This window comes from Numida meleagris, chromosome 27 (genome assembly GCF_002078875.1).
Source record: "Numida meleagris isolate 19003 breed g44 Domestic line chromosome 27, NumMel1.0, whole genome shotgun sequence".
Lineage (NCBI taxonomy): Eukaryota > Metazoa > Chordata > Aves > Galliformes > Numididae > Numida > Numida meleagris.
Window position 1 is genome coordinate 509,607 of NC_034435.1, and position 23,816 is coordinate 533,422.

A 23,816-nucleotide genomic window follows, 5' to 3' on the forward strand; every position below is an offset into this window, starting at 1 on the left:
GCAGTTTCTGTCAACAGTTCACGTGCCTTGCTCAATTTTCAGCAAGAACAACCTCGGGGGTCTCTGGAAGGAAGGGCCGCATTCTCCAGCAGAGCGATACTCAGCTGATTGAAGCACAGGAACCGGTTTGCACAGGGATGCTGCTGCAGGCTGTCCTCGGGGCACTCCGAAACTCCCACCCGCAGAGCTCCTGCACAATCACGTGAGGATTCTCAGCCCCTTGCCCAGCTGCAAACAGGTTCGTTGCTTTACACCCCTGCATTTTCTCCGTGCACCTGTGCACGGGGCTAAGTGGGGTTCCTGGCCCACCTGGGGCCTCGATGAATTGCACTGTGTGTATGCAGGGACAGCCCCAATCCTCAGCTACACCACAGCTGTAACTAAAAGACAAACCTGCATTTACATCTATACCCCACTGTTGCCCAGGTTATTTTCTGTCTCCCTTCCACTTTTCAGTTGTTATTAAAGCAAGAGAACCAGGACACACAACCACTGAATCCAAATTTATTTCTTCCCATGCCATTAGCTTTCCCAGGGATCAGAATGAGAGGACTCATCTCTGAAATCCTTTCATGTGCAGCCCTCCTTGCTCTGCCTTCTGCACCTAGACGTGTTCTTGGCCTTTGCAGTAACTGCGTGTCCTGTGAGAGGCTTTTTCCAGCACGCCAACCATGTCAAACCAGCTGAATATCGTTACAGGTGTTTCATGGAATCACAGCGCGGCAGAGAAGAGGGACGGAGCCGTGCGTGGGACGGTGCCGCTCAGCGCCCGCACGTTGTTACTGAACTTTGCTGACCGGGCCGAGCTTTTTCCCCCCGTCCTTCTGCTCAAACGCTGCCGAAGCAAAGGGAGCCGCAGAAACCATGCAGCGGGCTCGGAGCTCGGGTGTCCCCGCTCGAATTTCCAAGCAGAAGAATTCGTGCCCGAGGCCGGAGCAGAGGAGGAAGCGGGTCCGCCCCCGGCACCGCCCCGACCGGCGGGCACGGCCCGGGCAAACGCGGCGGCAGCGGTCGGAGCAGCACGGCAGGTGAGTTCGTGCCGCCCGAGCGGCGCTCTGCGTTCCCTCGCGGACACCATCTCCCGTCGCGGCTCGGAGCTGGGACAGCTGCGGCTTGCCGGTGGTGGCACGGTCCCGGTACCCACTGCCTGGTCCTGGTACTGCCCGGCTCTGGTTCTGCCCGGTTCTAGTACTGCTGCCCCAGCCTTGGTACTGATCCATTCTGGTACTGCCTGGTCCTCGTGCTGCCAGGCCCTGGTGCTACTGCCTGGGTCTGGTACTGCTGCCCAGCCCCAGTACTATCTGATTCTGGTGCCGCCTGGCCCTGGTACTACTCAGTCCTGGTACTGCCTGGTTCTGGTTCTCCTGCCCAGCCGTGGTGCTGCTGCCGCCCAGCACTGGGCTCAGGCAGAGCTGGTGCCTCTTGTTTCTGTACATCAAACCTTCTATTTAGAACCAGAGATGCAAATAACTTCACTCCTTCCTATGTAGTCGCTGCTGGCTCAGTAGTTTTCCTTATTACGTGACCCTTTCATGGTTTTTGTGCTATTTTTCGTTTCATTTGACTCTAAAGTGGCATTGTTGAGGTTGGGAGCGCTGCATATGAGAAACTGTGATTGTGGAGGAGAATCAGTCTGTCTGGTCATCAGTCCAAAGGAACGAAGCTCTCCACGGGATTGTGCAGGGAGTTCAGCTCCCTGCTGCTCCTCCAAGGACCGCTGGTCTGGGTATCTCCACTGGCGCAGCAGAGAACTGCTCTTCTTGCTGTGGCCTCCGAAGTCAATGTGGGGCAGTGCATCTCGGGTGGCTGCGACTGAAGGAAGCGCCGTGAGTTAAGCTGGCGAGCTTTTCTTGCCCATTCATCAGCTGAAAAGTATTGCATTATATAGTGCTCTTATTGTGAAAAGTAACTGGACAAAAATGGAACTTCCTTGCATATTGGGTGCTCCCGGTGCCCATTTGGTATTTACTATCTGCGCCGTGTGGTCACAGGAAGGCAGCCTTTGTTTCACTCTCTAACGCGTAGCTGGAAGTTCAAAAAGAGACTGTGGGTCCAGGTCTGCCTGGTATTCTCTCACCAAGGGGAGAGCTCAGGGCTGAGCGTCTCTGCAGTGGAAGTGATGTTAGAGCCTTTGTTAGCAGGATAATGGGAGCGCTGCACTGCTCGGCCTGTCATGAGCTGAGCTGCAGAGCTGGCAGGCAGGAAGAGGATCTTCTTACTTGTAAATTGAGAGACATTTGAAGTCCAAAAGGGACAATAAACAAGGCCCGCACAGTGTCACTGCGTTTGCTGAGAGCAGCTGAACCAAACGCAGCTCCAGAAGGGATGCTGCAAGGAAGCAGCGTGCAGGAGCGTTACCAATCCTGCTTTGAATCCTAGGAACCGGTGCACCCAGAGGTTTGTTAGTGTGCAGGATGCTCGCAGGCCGCAGGCAGATGGTGCTGGGGGCATTTTGCTGATTCACATGGACAGAAAAGAGGTGTTCTTACAACCTCCTGGGGGACAGAAGGATCATTATCGGGCAGGAGGCAGGAGCTGGGCTCCCAGCTGCAGCACAGCCCCCTGAAGCCGAGCCCATGGAGATGGGAGATACCCAGCTCTGCGTGTGCTGGATACAGAAGCTGGAGGTGGGGTAAAGCCAAAGAGCGAAGCACAGGAGATGCTCATGCCACATGAAACACAAAGGCCAGGTCTGCCAGACCCAGCTTGACTGTGTACACAGCATGTGGACGTTCTGTCTTTGCTCGTTAAGCACTTCTCGATCTGGAGTGCCACCAAGCAGCTCTGTTGTTTCTCTGTGTTCTGTCATTAGCTGTCTCCTCTCTTTTGCTCAAGCTCATGGTTTGCTGGTGCAGATGTGATTTGTTCTTTTGTCAGCGGTGATTTGGAACACTGAACTCCAGGCCAGGCTGGATGTGGCTCTGGGCAGCCTGGTCTGGTGGTTGGCAACCCTGCACTTAGCAGGGGGGTTGAAACTCGATGATCTTTGAGGTCCTCTTCAACCCAGGCCATTCTATGATTCTGTGATTCTATGAACTCACCCAGTGAGGCACACTGGAGTTTAATTTTCCCTTTTGTGTGTTCTGCTTCTACAACAAAGTGCCGTAAGTCTTACTGCGGTGATAAACCAGCAGTCCTTCACTCACCCTTGACTAAATGCTCACCACTTCCCGAGGCTGCAGGTGGATTTGCTGCTGAGCTTGTTGTCCCCTCAGGCAAGTCACATACTTCTCATACCATCGTTTCACAAAGGCCATGTCTGGGAGGCACAGCCTTAGACCACGCGGCGGTGTGACAACCTGAGATCCAGAAGATGACAGTGCTCAGTAGCGCTGTGCTGAGGGCCAGGCTACTCTGTGATAGTCCTGGCCTATTGGGGGATAAAGGCAACATGTTTTATTACCTTCTTCAAAAGGTTGGAGCACATAGGCTATTTTTTATAATTGTAGTGTTAGAATAAAACATCCAAATAGAGCAGAGCAGAGAAACACAACACAAAGACTGGACCTTGCCACCTGGGGACATCAGGTTGGATATAGGAAAAATTTCTTCTCCAAAGGAGAGGTCAGGTTCTGGAATGGGCTGCGCAGGGAGTGGTGGAGTCACCATCCCTGGAGGTGTTCAAGAAACGCTTAGATGCTGTACTGAGGGACATGGTTTAGTGGGGATGTGTTGGTGGTAGGTGGATGGTTGGACTGGATGATCTCAGAGGTCTTTTCCAACCTTGGTGGTTCTATGATTCTATGATTGGGGTTTTCTAGCATTTGTTATCTGCTGCAGACTAAATTAAATTGACTACTGAAGACACATTGAGCGCTGTTTCTTCCCTGTGCTTCTTTTCCTGATTCTTTGTCAAGGCCAGAGGCTTGGCTCCCCTCGTGGTGAAGGGGTGCTGCTGCAGGCTGCTCTCTGGTAGACAGCATCAGAGAAAGATGGGGAGCAGGAGGGAGCCTGGGGCAAAGCAGTGTGAGGTACACGAGTGAGCATTCCTGTTCTGAAGGGGAGAGACTAAGTGTAGAGCTGGAGGAGGAAAGACCTGAGGAGGCAGGTGAAAGGCAGCAGGAGCAACCAAAGAGATGTCAGTCCCTGCGGCAGCGATAGCCGTCAGCACAGTGGGAGGTCACCATCACGTTTCTACCTCGGGTGCTTTCATGTTTTGCAAGAGCTGATGTTAGGGAGTTTGACCAATGAGAAGGAATTCTGCCAAACAGCTCACAGTGCATACTCTGACAAAAGTCCATAAATGCGTGCTATCTTATCAACATTCCCACCACACACTCACAATCCTCTGAGAGTTTGCGCTCTTCTGCCCCTCAAAAACAAAATCTTTGCTGATCTGTTTTTATGCAGTGATGCTGTTGAACACACACAGCTCCTTGCTGCTCCTCTCCTTTATGTATTTATAGACGATCCTTATCTTGTGGCAGAAAAAAATGTCCACCCTCTGCTATGCTCTTGCAAGATGGACCTTCTGTTTACAAGTCTTCATCATCTCATCTTTTTATCTCTTCTGGCTTATATTGTTGATGGGGAATGTAGGTTACGAGAACCAAATATACTCTGAGATTCCACCTCATCTTTGTTCGTTAGTGCTTTCCTATTTATTGGAAAAATACTCTACCAAAAGCAGAAGTTAAACCCTGAGGGGGAAAAAAAAGCATGTGATAATTAAAAATAACAAATTCAGATGTCAGAGAAACAATCAGCAACGTTTCCTTCTCTTTGGACAAAGGGAATTTTGGCCTATTGGCTCAATGCCTTTCCTTGTGTGCTGTGCCAGCCCCACTTTCAGATGAGGAATTACCTACAGGAGTACCACTGCTACACTGCTTCCCTCCCTGTAAGCCTTCCGAAGCATCAGGAATGACTGAATCATACAAAGATTCAGGATAGAGATGCAGAATAATTATTGCTGTGTATCAGAGATACATAGAATCAACAAGGACACCATACAAAAGAGAAACATTGGCTTTCTACAGCATGGTCCTTTTAAACCAAGGGTGTTCAAAAGCCCCTGGAGAGCCCTGGGAGCACTGCTGATGCTGATTCCTGCACGTGTCTCCCTTCTGATTCACCAGTAGCTTCTCTTGAAGATTAGTTTCAGCCAAAGGACAAACTGGTAAGCTGAACCTCCTCTGAACATCCCCCTTGCTGGCCAGCACTGGGCTTTTTCTTTATCCTAGAAAACCATGTGAGGGCAAGGGCAAGGGCACAGAGGTGCTGCATTTTGGCATGTCATCTTCAAATACACCACCTCAGCCTTCCTTTGGCTTTCAAACCATCTCTTCCACATCATCAGAGGTGATGGAGGTGCATTGGCATCCTCACACAGCTCTGTGTATACGCTGTTTTCTCAAGGAGGCACAGCAGAGGAGGACACCAACAAGACACGTGGGTAAGCACGGCGCTGGAGGAGCCAGGTAGGAAGGCAGATCCATGGTGTCACACGCCTCATGATAGTCTTTTTCTGAGATTTTGTTCATCCTGCTAAGTTGTACGGCGAGAATTTCTGCCAACAGTTAATTTGGGAAAGCTCAGTAACATCTGGCTTTAATTGTCTGCGGCAATTAATTCTCTTAGGAGTGTGAGTATTAGAACGCCTGCAGCCCTAGCTTGATAGCTATGAGCTGGTCCACAAAAGGCAGAAACACAGCTGGAGAACTCGTGTGCCAAAATGAACCAACCCTTTGATTGTCATTCCCCCAGGCTATATACATGTGGGTTATGCTGCTGTTCCTATGCTAACATCAAGCACTGGCATGGGCTGGGCTGCCCAGGGAGGTGGTGCAGGAGCATATGGACACGTGGACATGGCAGTGAGGGACGTGGGTTAGTGATGAGGCTTGGTAGCTCAGGCTGATGGTTGGAATTAATGATCTTTGAGGTCTTTTCCAACCTAGCTGATTGTGTGGTTCCAAACCACAAGGCCAAAGCGGACATGTGGTCTCACTGGCTGCACACCTAATTCTACTCCAGGGATCATCTGCCCGAGGAGCAGAACATGTCCAGCATAGCACCCTAGGCGAAGTGAGGTGGATTTGGGGAGATTTGTTCTTGCTGAGTTAGTCAGCACACCTGGAGCATCAGCAGGGAGGCTGTGCTGGGAAAAGCTGCAGCCAGGTGGGTCCAGGCTCTCATGAGCTGTCGGCACTCTGCTCACTGTTCTGTGATGTTCAGCTTCCATCCTCCAGGAGCTGCATGGCCGTTCACAGCGCCCGTATGGAATCCAAGGCTGCAGGAAGGAAGGGCATAAAATTCTTTCCATTTTCATTTCACCAGTGGTTCTCTTTTAACTCACACCGCTTGCTGAGAAGAAAAGCGGCTTGCCTTGTGCTAAAAGGGAGAGCAAAGACGACACGTTTTTATTGTTTTGCTAAGCATCTGTGATGCCACTGCCCTACCTCTGAAGGCTGCTGGTGACCTCTCTCGCACTGGTCAGCATATCTGGATTGCATTTTTGAGCTTCCACATTCAGCATAGTGCAAGGCAGGCAGTGACTCCAGAGCCTGTTGAAGGAGTGGAGAAGGGACTGCTCATCTGTATGCATTTAGGTCACAGGGACCACTGGAAAAAATGTCACTTACCTGTTTCCTCTTAGCAAGAGCTGAATTGTCAAATGGAGATATTGTTAACGAAACACAGGGGCCCAAAGCGCCTATCTCTGCCAGGCTCAGTTACAGCTGAAAAAGAATATTTGGAGGTCTGTTAGAAAAAAAAGAGGCATCTTGGATAGGCTCCCTTCCTCTCCCCTTTCTCTGTCTCTTGCCTCACAAAGAAGTGGCCTTTTAAAATCTCTTATCTAGAAGCTTCAGTTTAAAGAGCCGCTGATGCCTCTTGGAAAACACTGAAAAGCCCTTCAGAAACAGTTCTGCTGCTCCCTGTGTCCTGCCTGCCTTTTCCCCCCTTTTTTTCTTTCATTTTGAGACAGATTTACATTAGAAAAGGCTGTTCCTTAGCAGCTTCCCGCTCTCAGCCTGATTTATAGCAGCTTGCTGTTGCAGCATTCGGGCCAGTCTGCACACAGCACCTTCTGGACCAGTAGGGAATGGCTAGAGCCGAGCTGGCTGGGTGAGCCTTCCTTGGCACGCCAGAATGTGGGAGCAGGGAGGGAAAAGTCCTTGAAATTGTCAGGATTTGCCTTACCAAGCCTTTCTGTACATCTGGCATTTCCCGGAAGCCAGAGGTTGTGTCCTTAAAAAAAAAACAAAACAAAAGAGAACAAACCACCACCACCACCAAAAGAACCGCTCCAAAGCCAACAAACATTGGGCGAGAAGACCAGCGTTCCATGTATTTCCAAGACTTCCATGTATTTCGACTGAGCCAACCCAAACTGTCCTGGACTTTGTGTGCCAGTCTGCAAGGAAGGGATGTGTGTCTTCCTCTCTGTGGCAGAAGTTCAGCTGTGGTAAGGGGAGATACCCCAGGCTGATTCACAGTGCTAGCTGGTTGCTGGTGCCCAGCCGTAGGCTGGAGTGCTGACAGAAGGGGTAACTGCCCTCTGCAGCTCTGTCATCACATTTGGAGAACCATACACTGAGCACCTTCAGTGCATGAATGGCATTGACACTGACTGATGTCACTGATGTAAATAAAAGAAACGTGCACTCTGCTGGCTTCAGAGAGCTGCTCGGAGGTTCTTCATCATGAGAAGCAGTTCACCCGAGATGCCCTGGAAGACTATCAAGATACAATCTCTGTCTCCACCAGTTTTGAAACTCTTCCTCCTCTGGTCACTCTGCAAGGACAACAGGAATGGGTAAACAACAGTTATTTACGAGTTAATGCACACTCATAGCTTTCACTATAAGCGTGACCGACCACCATGCTCAGTGCCATGTCCCCCAGTGACAGCCTCTGCTTGCTGGGCAGGTGTGAGATGCAGGACGGTCCCTCCCGCAGGTTAGGCTGCAGTTGGACTTGATGATCTTGAAGGTCATTTCCAACCTGAGCAATTCTGTGATTCTGTGATGTCTCTTTGGAGCAGATGGTTGTTGATACCGCTGTGCTACGTGATGGCCAGCAACCAGCAGATGCTGATAGGTGCAGTGGCAACCCTCAGTGAGTACAAATCTAACAGCAAGCCGCAAAGGGGTGACAGTAACCAGTGTGTGATGGGGTCTAATGAATGGGACGAGATGATAATAGTACCGAGGTGATGGTGGTATTCAGTCAATAGTGAGATGATGAACCGGTTGGGGATGGATATTAGTGTCCAAGCTAGGGATGAAAGAGGAGGGGAATACTGTCCATTCATAGTGGGGTCATGATGGTTGGTAACATATTGGGCATGATTATCAGTTCCTGGCAGGTATCAGCAGTTCCTGACCAGTGGTCAGTGGGTGGAGACAGTCAGAAGAGGTGCAGAGAGAAGTCCAGCAGTGAGGGGAGCACTAGCTGGGGAGAAGTGTGTCCCAGTTGATAGCTGTCATTATCACCCAAGAGACAAGATATGAACTCATGCTAAAAGAATGTGAGGAAGTTGCAATGAATCCAGATGTGAGGAATAAGTAAAGGTAATGGATACGTAATTGGCCCAAAGAGAGGCAGAGAGTGGGATGGAGAAAGCTCTGAGCCATGTCAGGGACCTGGCTTTGCCTCCCCTTCTCCAGAAAGCAGTAAATAATATTCTTGCTTGAGGCTTCTCAAGCTTTTCTTGTAAATGTGTGGGATCCCAGTGCTGGTGGTCACCTCATGGCAGGGCAGCAGCTCCCGGCCTGAGGAAGGTGAGTCTCCACCAGAAACCTCCTATCTCCCACCTCTTCCCTGACAGCCTAGCGGGCTAGCCAACCAACTGCAGGAACAAAATGCAGGCAGACACTTCTCCTTCCCTGCCAATCATTCCTATCCTTGACTATGTTCATTTATGGCAGCAGGTATTTCACTCAATATTTCATCAGGTTTTGGAGCTCTTCTGTTTCCCTTTCCTTCCCAATGCGTCTGTATAGGCAAGACCTCCCATGTCCCACTTCCATTGATTTGCGGAATCAAACTCCGTAAGCCGAGATTGGGTTATAAAGCAGGTATGTTTATTACGGTGCTGCGCCCACACCGGATGCGAGGGGGGTCACCGCCCTACCAAACTCGCATCACCATGGGCAGAAATGTTAGATGTTTAAAAGCCAAGCTTATACATATTCAGCAGGTTTCCCGGTGTCCATCTACATATTCATCATTTCCTGGAAATTCCTTTGCATACGGTCCCTCCCCCTGGTGCTTGTGCTGTAGTTCCTCCTGGTGGTCGTTGGATGAAGGCTCGACGTCTTCCTTACTCTGCCCCTTTCACCCCACTGCTGCTTTGCAGAGTTACTCCGTCTTTGGCCGGCCCCTTGTACTGGTCCCTGCTGATAATGGAGTTTTGCCGAATTCTTTTTCTTATCTTGCCTTACATTCTGCTTACCCCAGCTCCATGCAATAGGAGGAGCGTTTCCCACAGTGGCTGTACATCCCAATCCTGCTGGCAGGACTCAGCTCTCTGGCTGCATTACAAGGCAGGCTGCTGTTCCTGACCTACATCATTGCAGGTCCCAAGTGCAAAAGCTGATGGTGCAGGTACTGGGGCGGTCACACACCTTAGAGATGCTAGAAGAGCAAAGTCAGCCTCCACCTAGGAAAAAACAGCAGCCCCAGGCTTGACCAGACCATCTCCCTTCGCGGCTCCCTTGTGATGCTGTCACTTCGCCCAAGCTCTCCTTGCAGACCTGTAACCCAAGCATTCAATGTATGTTTTTCCCTGCACTCCCGACTGCTTGTTCTTTGGCCAGTGGAGTGGCAAGATTCTGCAGGGCTTTGTCACATTGTTTATGGATTCACTGCAATCTAGGAAATCAGAGCTCAAACCCAGTGCTGAGAATTTGAGACTGTACTTCGAGCAAAAGCACATCATTCAGTAAAGGTTGAGCTTAGCTTCCTTTGCTGTTATGATACTTAGAAGAGTTCTGGGCATTTCAGTGATAATAATAATGCCTCTGCAGATTTAGCAACTATGGGGCTTCAGGACTGGGATACACACACTCTCCAAACTACCTGGGGAGCTAATACCTTCCCCAACAGGACAGGAGAGCAGAGGGGAGGAAACAGCCTTCCTTCCCTGGATCCAGGGTTGTCAATTATCCCTGTATGAATATGGCAGCTGCACTGCGTTCTGGCAGCGTTGTGAGAAATTCGTATGGCTGCTGCTTTCAGGCTCGTCTTGCAAAGGGAGCTCTTGCTATGAGCTGGCATCCCCGTTCACCCTGGCACTGTAGGAGCCAGAACCCTGAATCCCTGCTGCTAAATCAGGGCTGGGGACTGTCTGCTGAGTAAAAATCTGATGGCAGCCTGAGGCGCGGCTGGGACGCAGCGAGTTCAGTCCTTTCACCTCCTGTGCTACTGTACTGGTGGGAGCTCGGGGGGGAACCGCAGCTGCTGTCTCACGTTTCATCCCAAACATGTCATTTTCTTCCTCTTCTCTTTAATCGCGGAGATCATCCTCAGAGCCGTTCAGAAGGCATGGACCAAATAAAGCCAGTGCTGGGCAGAAGGGGACCGAGGGCCATCTGCTGGAAGGTGACCATCACTGCCACTGTAGTGGGCAGCGTGACAGCCCTCTACCTGGGGATCCTGCTGGGTGAGTGAGTGGCCGGGCATGTCCTTTCATCTGCTCCAAAAGAATAACGGTCTGTGCAGCTCACAGCAATGCTTCCCAAACCAGAAAGCCTCGAAAGCATCATTCTGAGGACAAAATATCACCAGCTCTCCCCATATGCTCCCCCAAACTGCAGGGGCTGTAGTCGCCTCCTATTTGGAATGACTTCCTTACTGTTGCACATGATTTCTTCCCCTCTCATCCCTCCCAGAGACTCTCAAATCTCTTGGTGCTTCCCCAGCCACCTCCTGCCTCATCCCCTTGCAGCTGCTGATGCTCCCACTCCAGCACATAACCATCTCCTTGTCTCACCCACTGCTCTGGCCACCTCCAGTGCAGTTTGGCCACATCAGGCCAGCACCCCGGTGTGCCCAGCCTCACCTGCCTGGCAGATCCCACCACTGCATCTCTGCTGCGTGGTGCCACTTTCTGAGCTGGCTTTGGGAACGAGCACACCTTTCCCAGTCTGTTGCTGCAAGGATGGGGCCAGCCAGGGATTGCCCTGCCAGGCTGTGACCATCTGTTTGGGAACTGTTGCCTCAGGCTTGATGAAAATGTACGGTTTTAATGTTCAAATTAGCTGTAAGATCAGATTGCTCCTCTTGTCCATGTGTGGAGCTGCCTAGCATGGCCACGTGGCACCTCCAAGGCACTGCAGGGACAGACAAGCAACTGAAACCAGGGGGGTCTTAAGGACACGAGGAAACCCGTGTTCCAAAGCAGAGGAAAGCTGAGCCCAGCCGCAGCCCAGACTTCCACGAGCCCTTTGTGCCTCTGACAGACACCTTCCCTCTCTGGCAGCCTGTCATCCTGCAGCAGAGACCAGCTTTGAGCACACAGTGGAGCTGCGAGGGATCACGTTCAACAGCAGCTTGCAGGCAGAGAACTCGGACTATTACCGGGTGCTGACGCCTGCCCTGGAGAGGCTGGTGAGTTGAGCTGGGCTTGCTGTGCTTGCTGCAGCTCTGCACCCCATGCTTGGGGCAGGGGACTGCTGGGTGTCCTGGGCCCCGTCCCTGCTGAGCAAAGCCTGCAGTGGTTCCCTGAGGCCCAGCTCAGCTGGCCTCACTCAGCAAAATGTGGAGAAAATGCCAAGAGCGGGAGGAACACGAGCATTTCTTAACCTTAAAAGGGTGGGAGCAGGGTGACACATGCTCAGATGAGCTGGACTCGGGTGCTCCTGCTGCCTGCGGAGACAAGAAGATGCTCCAGTTAGCTCCAGCTCCCTGAAAATCCCGGCACTAACCAGCCCCATCTTCCTGGGGTTTTCTGCCCAGTGAGAGTGTGACCATCCTTCTTTGCTTTGCAGTTTCTGTCCAGTTTCCAGGACTCCCAGCTGGAGCGGAGCTGCACTGGTTGCACCATCCTGGGCTACAGGTGAGTGTTCTCAGGGTGTTCTGACGAGCTCCGCTGTGAAGGTGAACACACACCTGTGCTCTTATACAAAACTAGCAAAAAGAGAAATGGCTTTTAAGTTGAGGCTGGAATTTTTTGGGGTTGGGGCGTGGGGATTGCACCAATGTTTTACCTTCTTTAATTTGGAAATGCAGTCAGAAAAGCAAAGGGAAACGGCTTGTTCAACCAAAGCTGAACTCTGGGGCAAAGAAGAAAATGCGAATGATTGTTTTGATCCAAAGCAAACCTTCAGGGACGCCTGAGCCTTAAATGAAGTTAGTTTTGTTTCCCTCAAGCTCCCTGTAGGCAGGTCGCCTAAGAAGCTGTCCCTTCTACCACTGATGGATCCAACGTGCTCAGTAATTCTCTGTCTTCCAGCAGGAGTGGGAACTCGAGTGTGATCGTCCGTTTCCGCCTCCGCTTCGCTCCGCAGGATTCCCAGCCCCTGAGCTCTGCCACGGAGGAGGAAGCTCTCCGACATGGGCTGGCGGCCGCGCTGCAGGAGCAGGGTCTGTCCCTGGCTGCCTTTGGGACCATATCCTCAGCTTCTCTTACAGGTGAGCCCCTCCTGTAACCACTGGGCAGCCAGAGCAATGTGGCTGGTGCTGCTAGCAGCACAGCTCGCACAAGCAAAACCACCGGGGGGGTCTCAAACAGCCGTTCTGGCTCAGGGCTGGACACCCAGTCGAGGCTTCATGCCCAGCAGCAATGTAAATTATTCACCGGACTAGAAATTCTCTTCTCCTTCACTAACTGCAGTCACGTGTGATCGTGGGCCTTTTAAAAGGCATGTGCCTGGGAAGCATGAAGCTGTGGGCTCCCCTTCAGCTCCCTCTGCGTTCACTGCAATGATGGGAGCAGCCCAAATGGAACTGCTCTTTGCAGCTTCCACCTTGGAAGCCGTTCCTGGGATGCACCTTGCTGCTACAGCTGCTGGGAGCTGGTCCCTACACCTGCAATCAGCCCAAAACCCCGCAGGGCCGTAGATAGCTCCTTCCTCCTCGTGCCCTGTGCCCACTGTGGAGCAAAGTGGAGAAGGGCTGTGGGAAGTGAACGGGGGGAGCTCCCTGCAGGGCTCCTGCAGACCATGGGACAGGGAAAGTGATGGCCATGCAGGCTGGAGGTGAAGCAGAGCCTCTGCCAGCACTGCCTGGGAGCAGCAGTGATGAGAGCACACAGCTCCTGTGCCCCCCACCTGGAACACCATCACTGAGCCCCACTTCTTCCATTCTGTTGTTACAGCTCCCAGCAATGTTTCTCCATACAGACCAGGACTGAAATCAGGTAAGAGCCAGGCAGCAGTGCCTTTGTAAGAGCCAGGCAGCAGTGCCTTTGTAAGTGCTCACTGTGCAGCAATGCACCCCAATTCCCCTCCAGCCTCCTCCTCTCCGGCACTCTGCCTGCAGATACAAAATGTGTTTGCACCCCATTTTATTCACCACCTGGTGATCCAGGGCTGTGCTCCCCTGCTCTCCACTGAAGTTCAACAAGAGCTGCAGCTCAGCTGCTGGCTCCATCCCCTGGGGATGCGGGCACTGCTGGCTGAGCGTGGTGGTTGCCTTTGGGGAGGGTCAGGGGGCACCTGCTGGAGGTCTGCAGAAGACAGAAGTGACTCGAGCCTTGCTTTCCCCAGGGAGCTGCCCTGGTGACATGTTCATGTGCCACAACACGCAGTGTGTGTGGAAAGAAAACCCTGAATGTGACAGCCAGAAGGACTGCGCTGACGGCTCTGATGAAAAGGGCTGCGGTGAGTCCCCTGCAGTAGGACTGCTGGGGCTGGGGGATGGGCCCCAACCCACCACTGCAGCCTCTGACCAGTAGACTTCTGGGCAGTAGGTTGCAGCACAGCTTATCAAATAGTAGATGTCTGCACTGGGATAAGGGGAGTTGCACCCTAGAAACATGCTGGTCCCATTACCAACAGCAAAGGGACATGGCAGCGTTGTGGCAGTGAATCCAACGAGCCCAAGCTGCAGCCATTCAGTGGCAGCACCCCGGGGAGCCTAAGCCACACAGGGATGCCCAGCCCCATCTCCACACAACCAGCAGCGTGGAGCTGAGCTATCTTTGGGCCTTCAGGAGCACACCTGACATCTGGTGCAGTCACACACTTCCTTGCCTCAAAGGACAAGGGTAGTGGCAGTGCACAGGGAGAGCCAGGTGTTCTGCAGCCATCTCCCGCAGCCACTGCTGGAGATGGGGAGCCTCTCCCATTCCCCCTGCAATGCTACTGCTCCCCTGTGCACACCCACAATGACCTATAGGTGTTGCAGGTCCAGCAAACAACCCACACCTTCCTGGTCTACAGCGTGCTAGGCAATAATCTCTGCATAACCGTGGACTGCTGGAAGCAGCTCAGCAGTGGCTGAGCTTGTGAAACTAGGACCCTGTGGTGGGTCAGTGCTTGGCAGTGCCCGTCTGCAGGTGAAATCTGGTCTCTTTTGACATCCCTAGCAATGTTTTGGTTCTTGAGTACATGCAGGGAGCGTGCACAAGCGGATTTTCCATCTGCCCCAGGGAGCGCTTTGCCAGGGCACAGCTGGCAGGACCCTGGTGATCCTGATGCTCTCTCGTCTCTTCCAGACTGTGGGAGCCGCCCTGCCATGCAGACTGCCAGCAGGATAGTCGGAGGCACAGAGGCATCCAGAGGGGAGTTCCCCTGGCAAGTCAGCCTGCGAGAGAACAACGAGCACTTCTGCGGTGCCGCAATCCTCACGGAGAAGTGGCTGGTGTCTGCTGCTCACTGCTTTACTGAGTAAGTCCTAGCCGTGATAGCTTGCCCCGTTCTGAAATGTTGTTGTATCTTCTGGCCCGGGGACCACCACGCTGCTCCATCAAGCATCACGCCGCAGGGAGCTCATGTCCCAGAGCAGACAGCAGGCCGTGCACGAGGTGGCACCGCCTGGGTGCGGGGCGATGCTGCAGGGCTGCACAGTCCCAGCTGTCTCTCTTCCAGGTTTCAGGACCCGGCCATGTGGGCAGCTTACGCAGGGACCACCTCCATCAGCGGTGCAGACAGCAGTGCAGTGAAACTGGGCATCGCCCGCATCATCCCGCACCCCTCCTACAACACCGACACGGCCGACTATGACGTGGCCGTGCTGGAGCTGAAGAGACCCGTGACCTTCACTAAGTACATCCAGCCCGTGTGCCTGCCGCACGCTGGGCATCACTTCCCCACCAACAAGAAGTGCCTGATCTCCGGCTGGGGCTACCTCAAGGAGGATTTCTGTAAGCAAAGAGTGGCAGGTGGCAAGGGAGGCACCGGGGAAGGGCACGTAGACAGGGTGGGCTGTCACACAGGGCCCCTGCCAGGCTCCCTGCAGGGAGCTCATAGCTGTGTCTTTCCCATTTAGTGGTGAAACCCGAGTTCCTGCAGAAAGCAACAGTGAAGCTGCTGGACCAGGCGCTGTGCTCCAGCCTCTACAGCCATGCCCTCACAGACAGGATGCTGTGTGCTGGTTACCTGGAGGGGAAAATTGACTCCTGCCAGGTAAGCATTGCCCCGGGAAGGCAGCACACCTCCCTGCGTGACGCTTCTCCTTGCCAGTAAGCACCAAGCAGCACTTCCAGAAGCAGGATTCAACACCATGCTTGCAGCACCCCACCAAGGTTTGAGGCCATGCCTTGGATCCAGCAGTGGATCGTGGACTGCAAAAGAGAAAAACAGGGATATGTTCTGTAGTGCTCGGAGCAGGGCACTGCTGTTCGAGGGGATCCTTCACTATCTAACTACTTTCCTCTGCTTGCTGACTTGGAGGCACCACAGACCAAGTTAAAAAAAAAAAAAACATGCAAAGATTAGCATGGCCTCCCTGGTTTGTGTATCGTGCAATGTCCACCCATCATCTGGCTCTTTAGGGGGGGGTTGGGCTTAGCCTTTAAGAGCAGTGGTTTAACAGCTCACTGAATCAGTAGCCTTAGATGTTATGGAGGATGTCCTTGTGCTCTTCTGGCATGTCAAGGGCATAAGGCTACAGCTTAAGCTGTACAGCAGAGCATACTAAGGGCAGCATGGGAGATCCTTCACCCACCACCAGGCTGAAGCAAATCAGAGGAGGTGAGCAGGGCTGTGCAGAGGCATGCCTCTGCAGAGGCAGAGGATGCAGACTTGGAGGCATGCTGAGGGAGCTAGGAAGCTCAAAGCAAACCCAGGAAGAGTTCACCACCTGGGCTTCTCTTGCAGGGTGACTCTGGTGGGCCGCTGGTTTGCGAGGAATCTTCTGGCAAGTTCTTCCTGGCAGGAATCGTGAGCTGGGGAATTGGATGTGCTGAAGCCAGGCGGCCGGGGGTTTACACACGTGTTACCAAACTGAGAGACTGGATCTTGGATGCTATTTCTCCCTTTCCCACCTCCATAACACGCACTGTCCCACTAATACAGTCCAGTACTAACAGTAACGTTGTCACTGCTGAAGAGCTCAATGCCACCACCAGCACAGCAATCCCCACCTCTACACCGGCCCCAGCTGCCAGCAAACCAGCAACTTCACCCAGACCACAAGGTATGAACACCCACGGGGTGAGTACAACCTCAGGAAGCGGAATGGCTGGCACAGTGCAAGGTCTGTTCTTCCTCTGAGCTGAAATTCCCATTGGACCCAATGACCCACACATCCGTTGTGTGGCACTCGCTGCCTGCACAGCTGAGTGTCATGGGCTCCTTTACCTGTGCAACCAAATTGACAGTTGTGTGCCCAGCACCGGGTTTCAGCATTGTCTGACACTGCATAATGCCTTGATCACTCGCTTCTCTTTGCCACCCATGTATTTCCCATTAGTTCAAAATTGATAGCTGCAACCTAGCAGCAGCCATGCATCTTGTCACTTCGGTTCCCTTTGGGCAGGAAGCATGACTTGTCAGCTCCAAGATGCTCTGCAGGGAGAAACAGACGTAAGCTGTTTTTCCAAATTTAGCATGAAACTCCTATCTGGAATAGCAGGCACAGAACTGCTGGTCACACTGCCTTCGAAAAAGATGCAGGCCTGAGAACTTGCTAAGAACAAGCCATGTATGTGGTGAAAGCCCGCACAGAGCTGTGCACAGCTACCACCAGGGTCCCTGTGGTCAGCAGGCATGGGCAGCTGTCCCCAGCTTCAGCCTTGACCTGTGTCTGCTCAGACTTACCACTTAGAGAGAGCCAAAGCCTCTGCTCACTTCTCTTCTGCTAGGAGTACTCACAGGTCACGTTTTGGCTTTTGTTCAGAGTGCGGAGGACGACCTGGCCTCTCTAAACCCAACAAGATTGTGGGAGGAACTGATGCTTCCAGAGGGGAGATCCCCTGGCAAGTCAGCCTGCAGGAAGACTCGATGCATTTCTGTGGGGCCACGATCATTGGAGACCGCTGGCTGCTGTCAGCTGCGCACTGCTTCAACGAGTGAGTCTGTGCCTGCTGGTGCAGGTACACATAGGAAAAATTGGCTATAGCATAGGAAATAAACACATAGTGAGAGTGGTCAGGCGCTGGAATGGGCTGCCCAGGGAGGGGGTGGGTCACCATCCCAGGAGCTGTTCAAGAAGCGTTCAGATGTTGTACTGAGGGACGTGGTTCAGTGGGCAGTATTGGTGGGCTGGGTGACCTCAGAGGTCTTTTCCAACCTTGGTGATGCTGAGATTCTATAATCAGCTGTTAGAGCAAAGGTGGGCAGTTCACGACTCCGTTGGCTCCGTCACACACATCTATAGATGACCCAGCACGGGGCACGGGTAGCAAGAGCACAATGTTTGCCAACAGCAAAAATCCTGAAAGCAAAAAAGGTGGGGGATCAGCTGGGAGCTCCAGGAGGACCTCGTGTGTTAAACAGCTGGGCAATAAAACAGAAAGTGGAACCCCAAACAGGCAAGTGGGAAGGAGGGCACGGAGCAAATGAACAGCACTGTCTCTCTGCAGCAAACCACTTCTCACGTCGCATGCAGCACTCAGGTAACACCTTGTAAAAAGAGTAACACAGTGCTCTGGAAGCAGAGCAGCACCCAAACCAAGCGTGACAAAATAGGCCAGAACACAGGTGGGGTAAGAGAGCGTTACATAGGGTCTGTGCAGCTGTGGACAGCAGTTAGGGAATGTCTTCTTACTGGCTTTGTAAGATACCACATTAAATTGTGAAAAACAACCAAAAAGAAGCAGCTCTTCATCATTAAACAGTGGACCTTTTCACCGTATGAAGTGATGGATGTTTCAAGTTCACGTGGGGTTAAAAACTGAGAAAACAACTAGAAAAAATTCTAATAAAAGCCATTCATCCAGAGATTCTGAGTATAAACACCATTAGCATGCTGTTGTACTCCTGAAGTCACACTTTCTGGGGGGTTAGGAGAGGATTACCACGCGTTTTCCTGCTCTTCAGCACACATCCAACAGGTGCCACTGCTGGAAGCAGAATTCATAGAATCATAGAATCATAGAATTCTGGGGACACGCTTGTGGGCTTTGCTTTGGTAAAGCAAGGCTTGGATCACTCATCCTTTAATGCTGCCTGCAATTTAAACGGTCTGCCAGCTCAGAATTCACGATAGGTGTACGTGTCCAAGCATGTGTATTCAGGACTGTGTATTTACAGGACAAATCCAGAAGAGATTGAAGCCTACATGGGAACGACATCACTGAACGGAACAGATGGGAGCGCAGTGAAAGTCAATGTAACGCGAGTGATCCCGCATCCTCTCTTCAACCCTCTCCTTCTGGACTTCGATGTAGCTGTACTCGAGCTGGCAAGACCCCTCGTCTTCAACAAATACATCCAGCCCATCTGCCTCCCACTCGCTGTGCAGAAGTTTCCTGTTGGCAAGAAATGCATAATTTCTGGGTGGGGAAACCTCCAAGAAGGGAATGGTAAGCAGTGATGCGTTATCACTTGATTTGCTCTGGAACAGCGACAGATTCAGCAGCAAAGCCTGCGTAACTGTGAACCCACGTGCATACAGGGTAGGGGAGGTCAGGACCAAACTGAAACACGAGTAAGCAAGGAACAGGGCGCACCTTAAATTGCAGTTATTTGGGAGCCACCAGCAAACAAGGTAATGGAGATAGCAGCTTGGCAGGAATCAGGAGAACCCATGTGGCTCCCTCAGTGGTTCTCCCATATTAAGCAAGAGTGAGGCATTGCCTTGGCATCACTTCATGCGCTAAGTTCAATGTCAGCCTCGCTGACGAGGCTCAGATGAAATGATTTTCCAAGCAGTGAGAAAGAGCAAGGATCCCAATTCAGGGGGAAGGCCTTGGGGGGGATACACGTGCTACCAGAGAAGCTCTGCTGTCTCTCTACCAGTTGGCAAGGAGCCCACCAACTGCCAAGACAGCAGAAAATGGCTGCCTGCACCCAGTGGCCAGTATACAGGCCCAAAACTGCACCCTGGGGTGAGCCAGGAGCTTCAGGGGCTTCCTATAGGAGGGTAGTTCATATGGGATGCAGCTCCTGTGTGGGACTGGAGCTTGTTTTTCTGAAGTGATGGAAGCAGTCATAGCTCTTGCTGCACTAATTAATCCCGTGGTCTTCATGCAGTCTCCATGTCTGAGAGCCTGCAGAAAGCCTCTGTGGGCATCATAGACCAGAACACCTGCAACTTCCTCTACAACTTCTCCCTCACTGAGCGGATGATCTGCGCTGGTTTCCTGGAGGGGAAGATAGACTCGTGCCAGGTAAGAGCCTGGGATTTCTCCACTCCTCTGCAGCTTGCTCCAGAAACCTGTGCTAACCCAACAGCCTCAGCATGGCATTGGGAAATATTTACCGAGCTTCCCACGTGTACCTTAGCTCAAAGCACAGCCTACTCTCCTGCAACTTAAAAAAAGCAAACGAGGGTCCATCAAATTAAGCATGGCTTAAACCAGTTCCATCCTGCTGCCCCATCTGGGCTGCCTGCAACCCTGGATGAAGCAGGTTTCCTGTGGCAGCAAAACAAGGAGTGGTTGTGGGTGACTTCCCTCCTCTTGCAGAAAGGTGCTATCAGACGTTAACATGCCAGACAAATGCCGATGTGCAGCCAGGTTGAGCCATCAATACTTTTCAGCCTCTGGGCAGTCATGTCTTGCACACAGTGTGTGGCAGCAGAGCCCCTCAGGGCCAGAAGGAGAATGGGAGGTTAGCTAACTCCTCCTGGTGTGGCTGAGGAGCAGTTCTGTGCAGATCTGTGCTGGGGACGTGGGCTGAGCAGCCATGGCCTTGCTTCTTCCCCAGGGAGATTCAGGTGGACCCCTGGCCTGCGAGGTCACCCCGGGCGTGTTTTATCTGGCCGGCATCGTGAGCTGGGGAATTGGATGTGCCCAGGCCAAGAAACCCGGCGTGTACTCCAGAATTACCAAACTCAACACCTGGATCCTGGATACCATCTCACAGTTCCCCAGTCCCGGCACAGGCACCCCTTCCAGTTCAGCCACCACCAGAACTTCTACTGCAGACCTCGTCACACTCCAACCCAGTACAACAGCTACAAGTCCCATCAACGGAACCACCCTGAGCATGAAGACTACCACAGCCGTGGAAGAAACCTCCACAGCTCTGAAAAGCACTGAGCCTGCCAAGCCCACCCGAGCCCCAGGTAAAAGTCCACTAATGGCAAATTCATTGAGACCTCCAGCCCTGGCGCAGAGGGCGCTGAGCTGGGTTGTTGTCTTCCAGTGGTGCCTTGTACCAGCCTCACCTTCAGGTGTTCCAGCAACATCTGTATTGGAAAAGAAAATCCCGAATGTGATGGAATTGTTGACTGCGGCAACGGCTTTGATGAGAGCAACTGTGGTAAGTGCTGCTTTGCAGCCTCCTGCCCAGACTGCCCCACGAGCTGGCACGCCAGCTCCACTCAGCAGCACAGCCCAGAAGATGGGCTGCCATCCCTGCACTGTTACTTGGGCTGCACGTCCCTTGGCGTGTGACAGCTCGGGTCACACATCCCCATGAGTGATAATGAGCTCCCAGACGTGTCGCACAGCGGGGGCTGGGGAAGGACTATCCCTTACGCTTAGGGTTATTTAAAACCATAGTGCCTCTTTTTCTGTCCCAGACTGCGGCTTAACCACTGCTCTGGCCTTCAGCAAGATCGTGGGTGGGAGCTCTGCAGCTCGAGGAGAATGGCCCTGGCAAGTCAGTCTCTGGCTTCGGCAGAAGGAGCACAAGTGCGGGGCTGTCCTCATTGCTGACAGGTGGCTGCTCTCTGCAGCTCACTGCTTTGATATGTAAGTCTGAGACGGCCCTCGGCCTCCCCCCCCACCTGCTCTTCCCCTTCCTCGTGGTCCAGCATCGTGGTTGGGACGCTGTGCCTCACTGGAAGCACACGCTGCCTGTTAGAGACGTGCCCCTACAGGTAAGCATGAAGAGGAATGAGTGGAAAAAAGCCTGCGTGCATGGCAGTGTGATGGAGACGGGCTGCGGCTTCGCAGCATGTGGCCATGGTGCATCCCAGCCCCACAGGTGCAGGAGCAGCACTCCTTGCTAGCCATGCTCCTAACAGCCAGCTCTGCTGTCTTTCTGCAGTTACAGTGACCCCAAAATGTGGGTGGCCTTTCTAGGAACACCCTTCCTCAATGGCAACGATGGCAAAATGGAGAAAATATTCCGTATCTACAAGCATCCTTTTTACAACGTCTACAGCCTGGACTACGACGTGGCGCTGCTGGAGCTGAACGCGCCCGTCAAGTTCAGCAGCACCATCAAACCCATCTGTCTCCCAGACAATTCACACGTCTTCCAGGAAGGAGCCAGGTGCTTCATCACAGGCTGGGGCTCCACCAAGGAAGGAGGTACTGGCTGGAAGGGCTCCCTCACACCCATGATGGCCACATTAAGCATCACCCACCCTGCAGGCTCAAGCAGCTACACTTCCCATCCTGCCGCCCCAAATATTCCACATAACCCGTACTCTGTAGGGGACACCTCTCCACCCCCACAGACTGTACCCATCCATCTGGTTACACCTCCCAAGCTTTCTAACACCAGCCGTGGTGCTCCCCATCCCTCCCGCTGCTCCAGCCATGCTCCTGCAGCACAAGGACCACTCCAATCCCATTTCTATCTGGTTGACTGAACAGCCTGACAAACGATAGACCAAAGGGACGTTCCTGTGCGTGCTCTGCTGGGGAGGAACCAGGCCTGGGTCACCTTCCCAGTGTGGGTCTCTCCCTCTGGCACACAAGTAAAGCCGCAGAGACCCCGCTCCCACACGTGCTTGTATTTCTCACGTGCTCTGTGCCAAGCTAACAGTGGTACTTGCCTCCCCAGGTCTCATGACAAAGCATTTGCAAAAAGCAGCAGTGAACGTGATTGGTGACCAGGACTGCAAAAAGTTCTATCCTGTCCAGATCAGCAGCAGGATGGTGTGTGCTGGTTTCCCACACGGTACCGTCGACAGTTGCTCAGTGAGTGTGAGAGCAGCAAATGGCACTGCGGGATGGAGCAAACTCAGGCAAAGTCCCCCAGCCACATCCTCCAGGAGGGCCGTGCCCTGCCCCCCAGCTCAGCTGTCCATCCCACCACCACCTCCCCCTGTCACCCCATCCGCGTCCATCCTGCACTCTGTGCTCTGCGTGTCCCACCAACCTGTGACAGGTCCGGGATACGCACAGAGGTGACACCAAACACGGGGCTATGAGGGTACCACAAAGCCCATTTCACAACCCCACTGCATCCCTGGAAATGTCTCAAAGTCCCAATCTCTGTGCACACAAATGCAACACTGAGCAGCCCTCTGCAACAGGACAGCAAACGCTCCTGCATCCCAGACAGCACGACCCTCTGCAGGCTGCGGGCTGGGTTGGCTTGGTTGTCTTCTTGGCTTGGAACAGGACCCTTTTTCTCTCTCTGCAGGGTGATGCAGGTGGGCCCCTGGCCTGTAAAGAACCCTCAGGACGGTGGTTTCTAGCAGGAATCACGAGCTGGGGCTATGGCTGCGCCAGGCCATACTTCCCTGGGGTCTACACCAAAGTCACAGCAGTCCAGGGCTGGATCGCTCAGAACCTCAAGCTCTGAAGCTGAATTTCACCACTCAGGGAAGGCGACGAATGAGAGGAATAATTGCCAGGGGACGCACCGACCTCACCACTACTGTACATTTTTTGGATGCTGCGAAGGGGTGAAGGACGGTCTGCGAGTATGAAGCAAATGCTCGTGTGGTGTCACCCACTGCAGCCGTGACACCGGGTTATTTGATAACTGCTTTGCTTAGAAAGATGCAATTCTAGACTTTTTTTTTTCTATAAATAAATGAGACCTGTCCCATCTTAAGACCTGACCAACATCCTGTGCATTAACACCTGGAGGGCTGCCACAAAACCTGCCAGAGTCACACCACATAGGTAAGCTCTGCCTGCACACTGCCGTCCCAAAGTCAATCCAAGAGACAAACGGGCTCGGCCGCAGCCCTGAGCTATGCCCCTGCGGAGCCTCAGGACCTCGCTGCCGGGATGGTGCCCCTACATTGAGCAGTGGCTTTCAGAAAGGGCACGCTACCATTTGTGATCCATGCCCGGTGTTAGCATATCCAGTGGCTCCCTGTGTGATCCCAAGAGGAGCTAGGAGTGAGACACCTGGAATTCAGCCTGCCCAGGCCCTCACCTGCATTAGTCAGCACAGGCTTCTCACCCCCACCACAGCTCCCTCTGTGTAAGGGAACGACTGATGAAATTGCCAAGGGCTGTGGCACAGATACACGGACCGCTGTTCTGAGGAAGGCAGAGGGGAAGGGCTCGATGTACGCAGGGACAGTCCGGCCCGGCAGAGAGCTGGGGCTGCAGAGCTCCCGAGTCTGACGCAGACCTGGCCGTGCCCGGGCCTGCCCATAACACAGAACAGCACGGGGCTTCG

The 23,816-nt window shown here is 53.0% G+C and overlaps 1 protein-coding gene across 4 annotated transcripts; it reads left to right on the forward strand.

Moving 5' to 3' along the window:
• TMPRSS9 (transmembrane protease, serine 9) lies at positions 523-23,741 on the forward strand. 4 transcript variants are annotated; one of them, XM_021378426.1, is made up of 19 exons: positions 523-1,028; positions 10,466-10,609; positions 11,429-11,556; positions 11,937-12,004; positions 12,401-12,579; positions 13,265-13,306; positions 13,656-13,769; positions 14,606-14,777; positions 14,979-15,253; positions 15,379-15,515; positions 16,209-16,527; positions 17,230-17,401; positions 18,585-18,856; positions 19,527-19,663; positions 20,202-20,562; positions 20,643-20,759; positions 21,022-21,193; positions 21,492-21,757; positions 22,236-22,806. In XM_021378426.1, the coding sequence occupies exons 2-19, from the start codon at positions 10,492-10,494 to the stop codon at positions 22,583-22,585; spliced, it is 3,399 nt and encodes a 1,132-aa protein (XP_021234101.1). In that variant the 5' UTR covers positions 523-1,028; positions 10,466-10,491; the 3' UTR covers positions 22,586-22,806. The 4 variants fall into 4 exon arrangements, 3 of the variants coding, with proteins under 3 accessions (XP_021234101.1, XP_021234102.1, XP_021234103.1); XM_021378428.1 differs by lacking the exon at positions 523-1,028 and adding an exon at positions 22,821-23,741 and having other exon boundaries at positions 9,115-10,609; positions 22,236-22,372; XM_021378427.1 differs by lacking the exon at positions 523-1,028 and having other exon boundaries at positions 9,112-10,609; positions 12,404-12,579.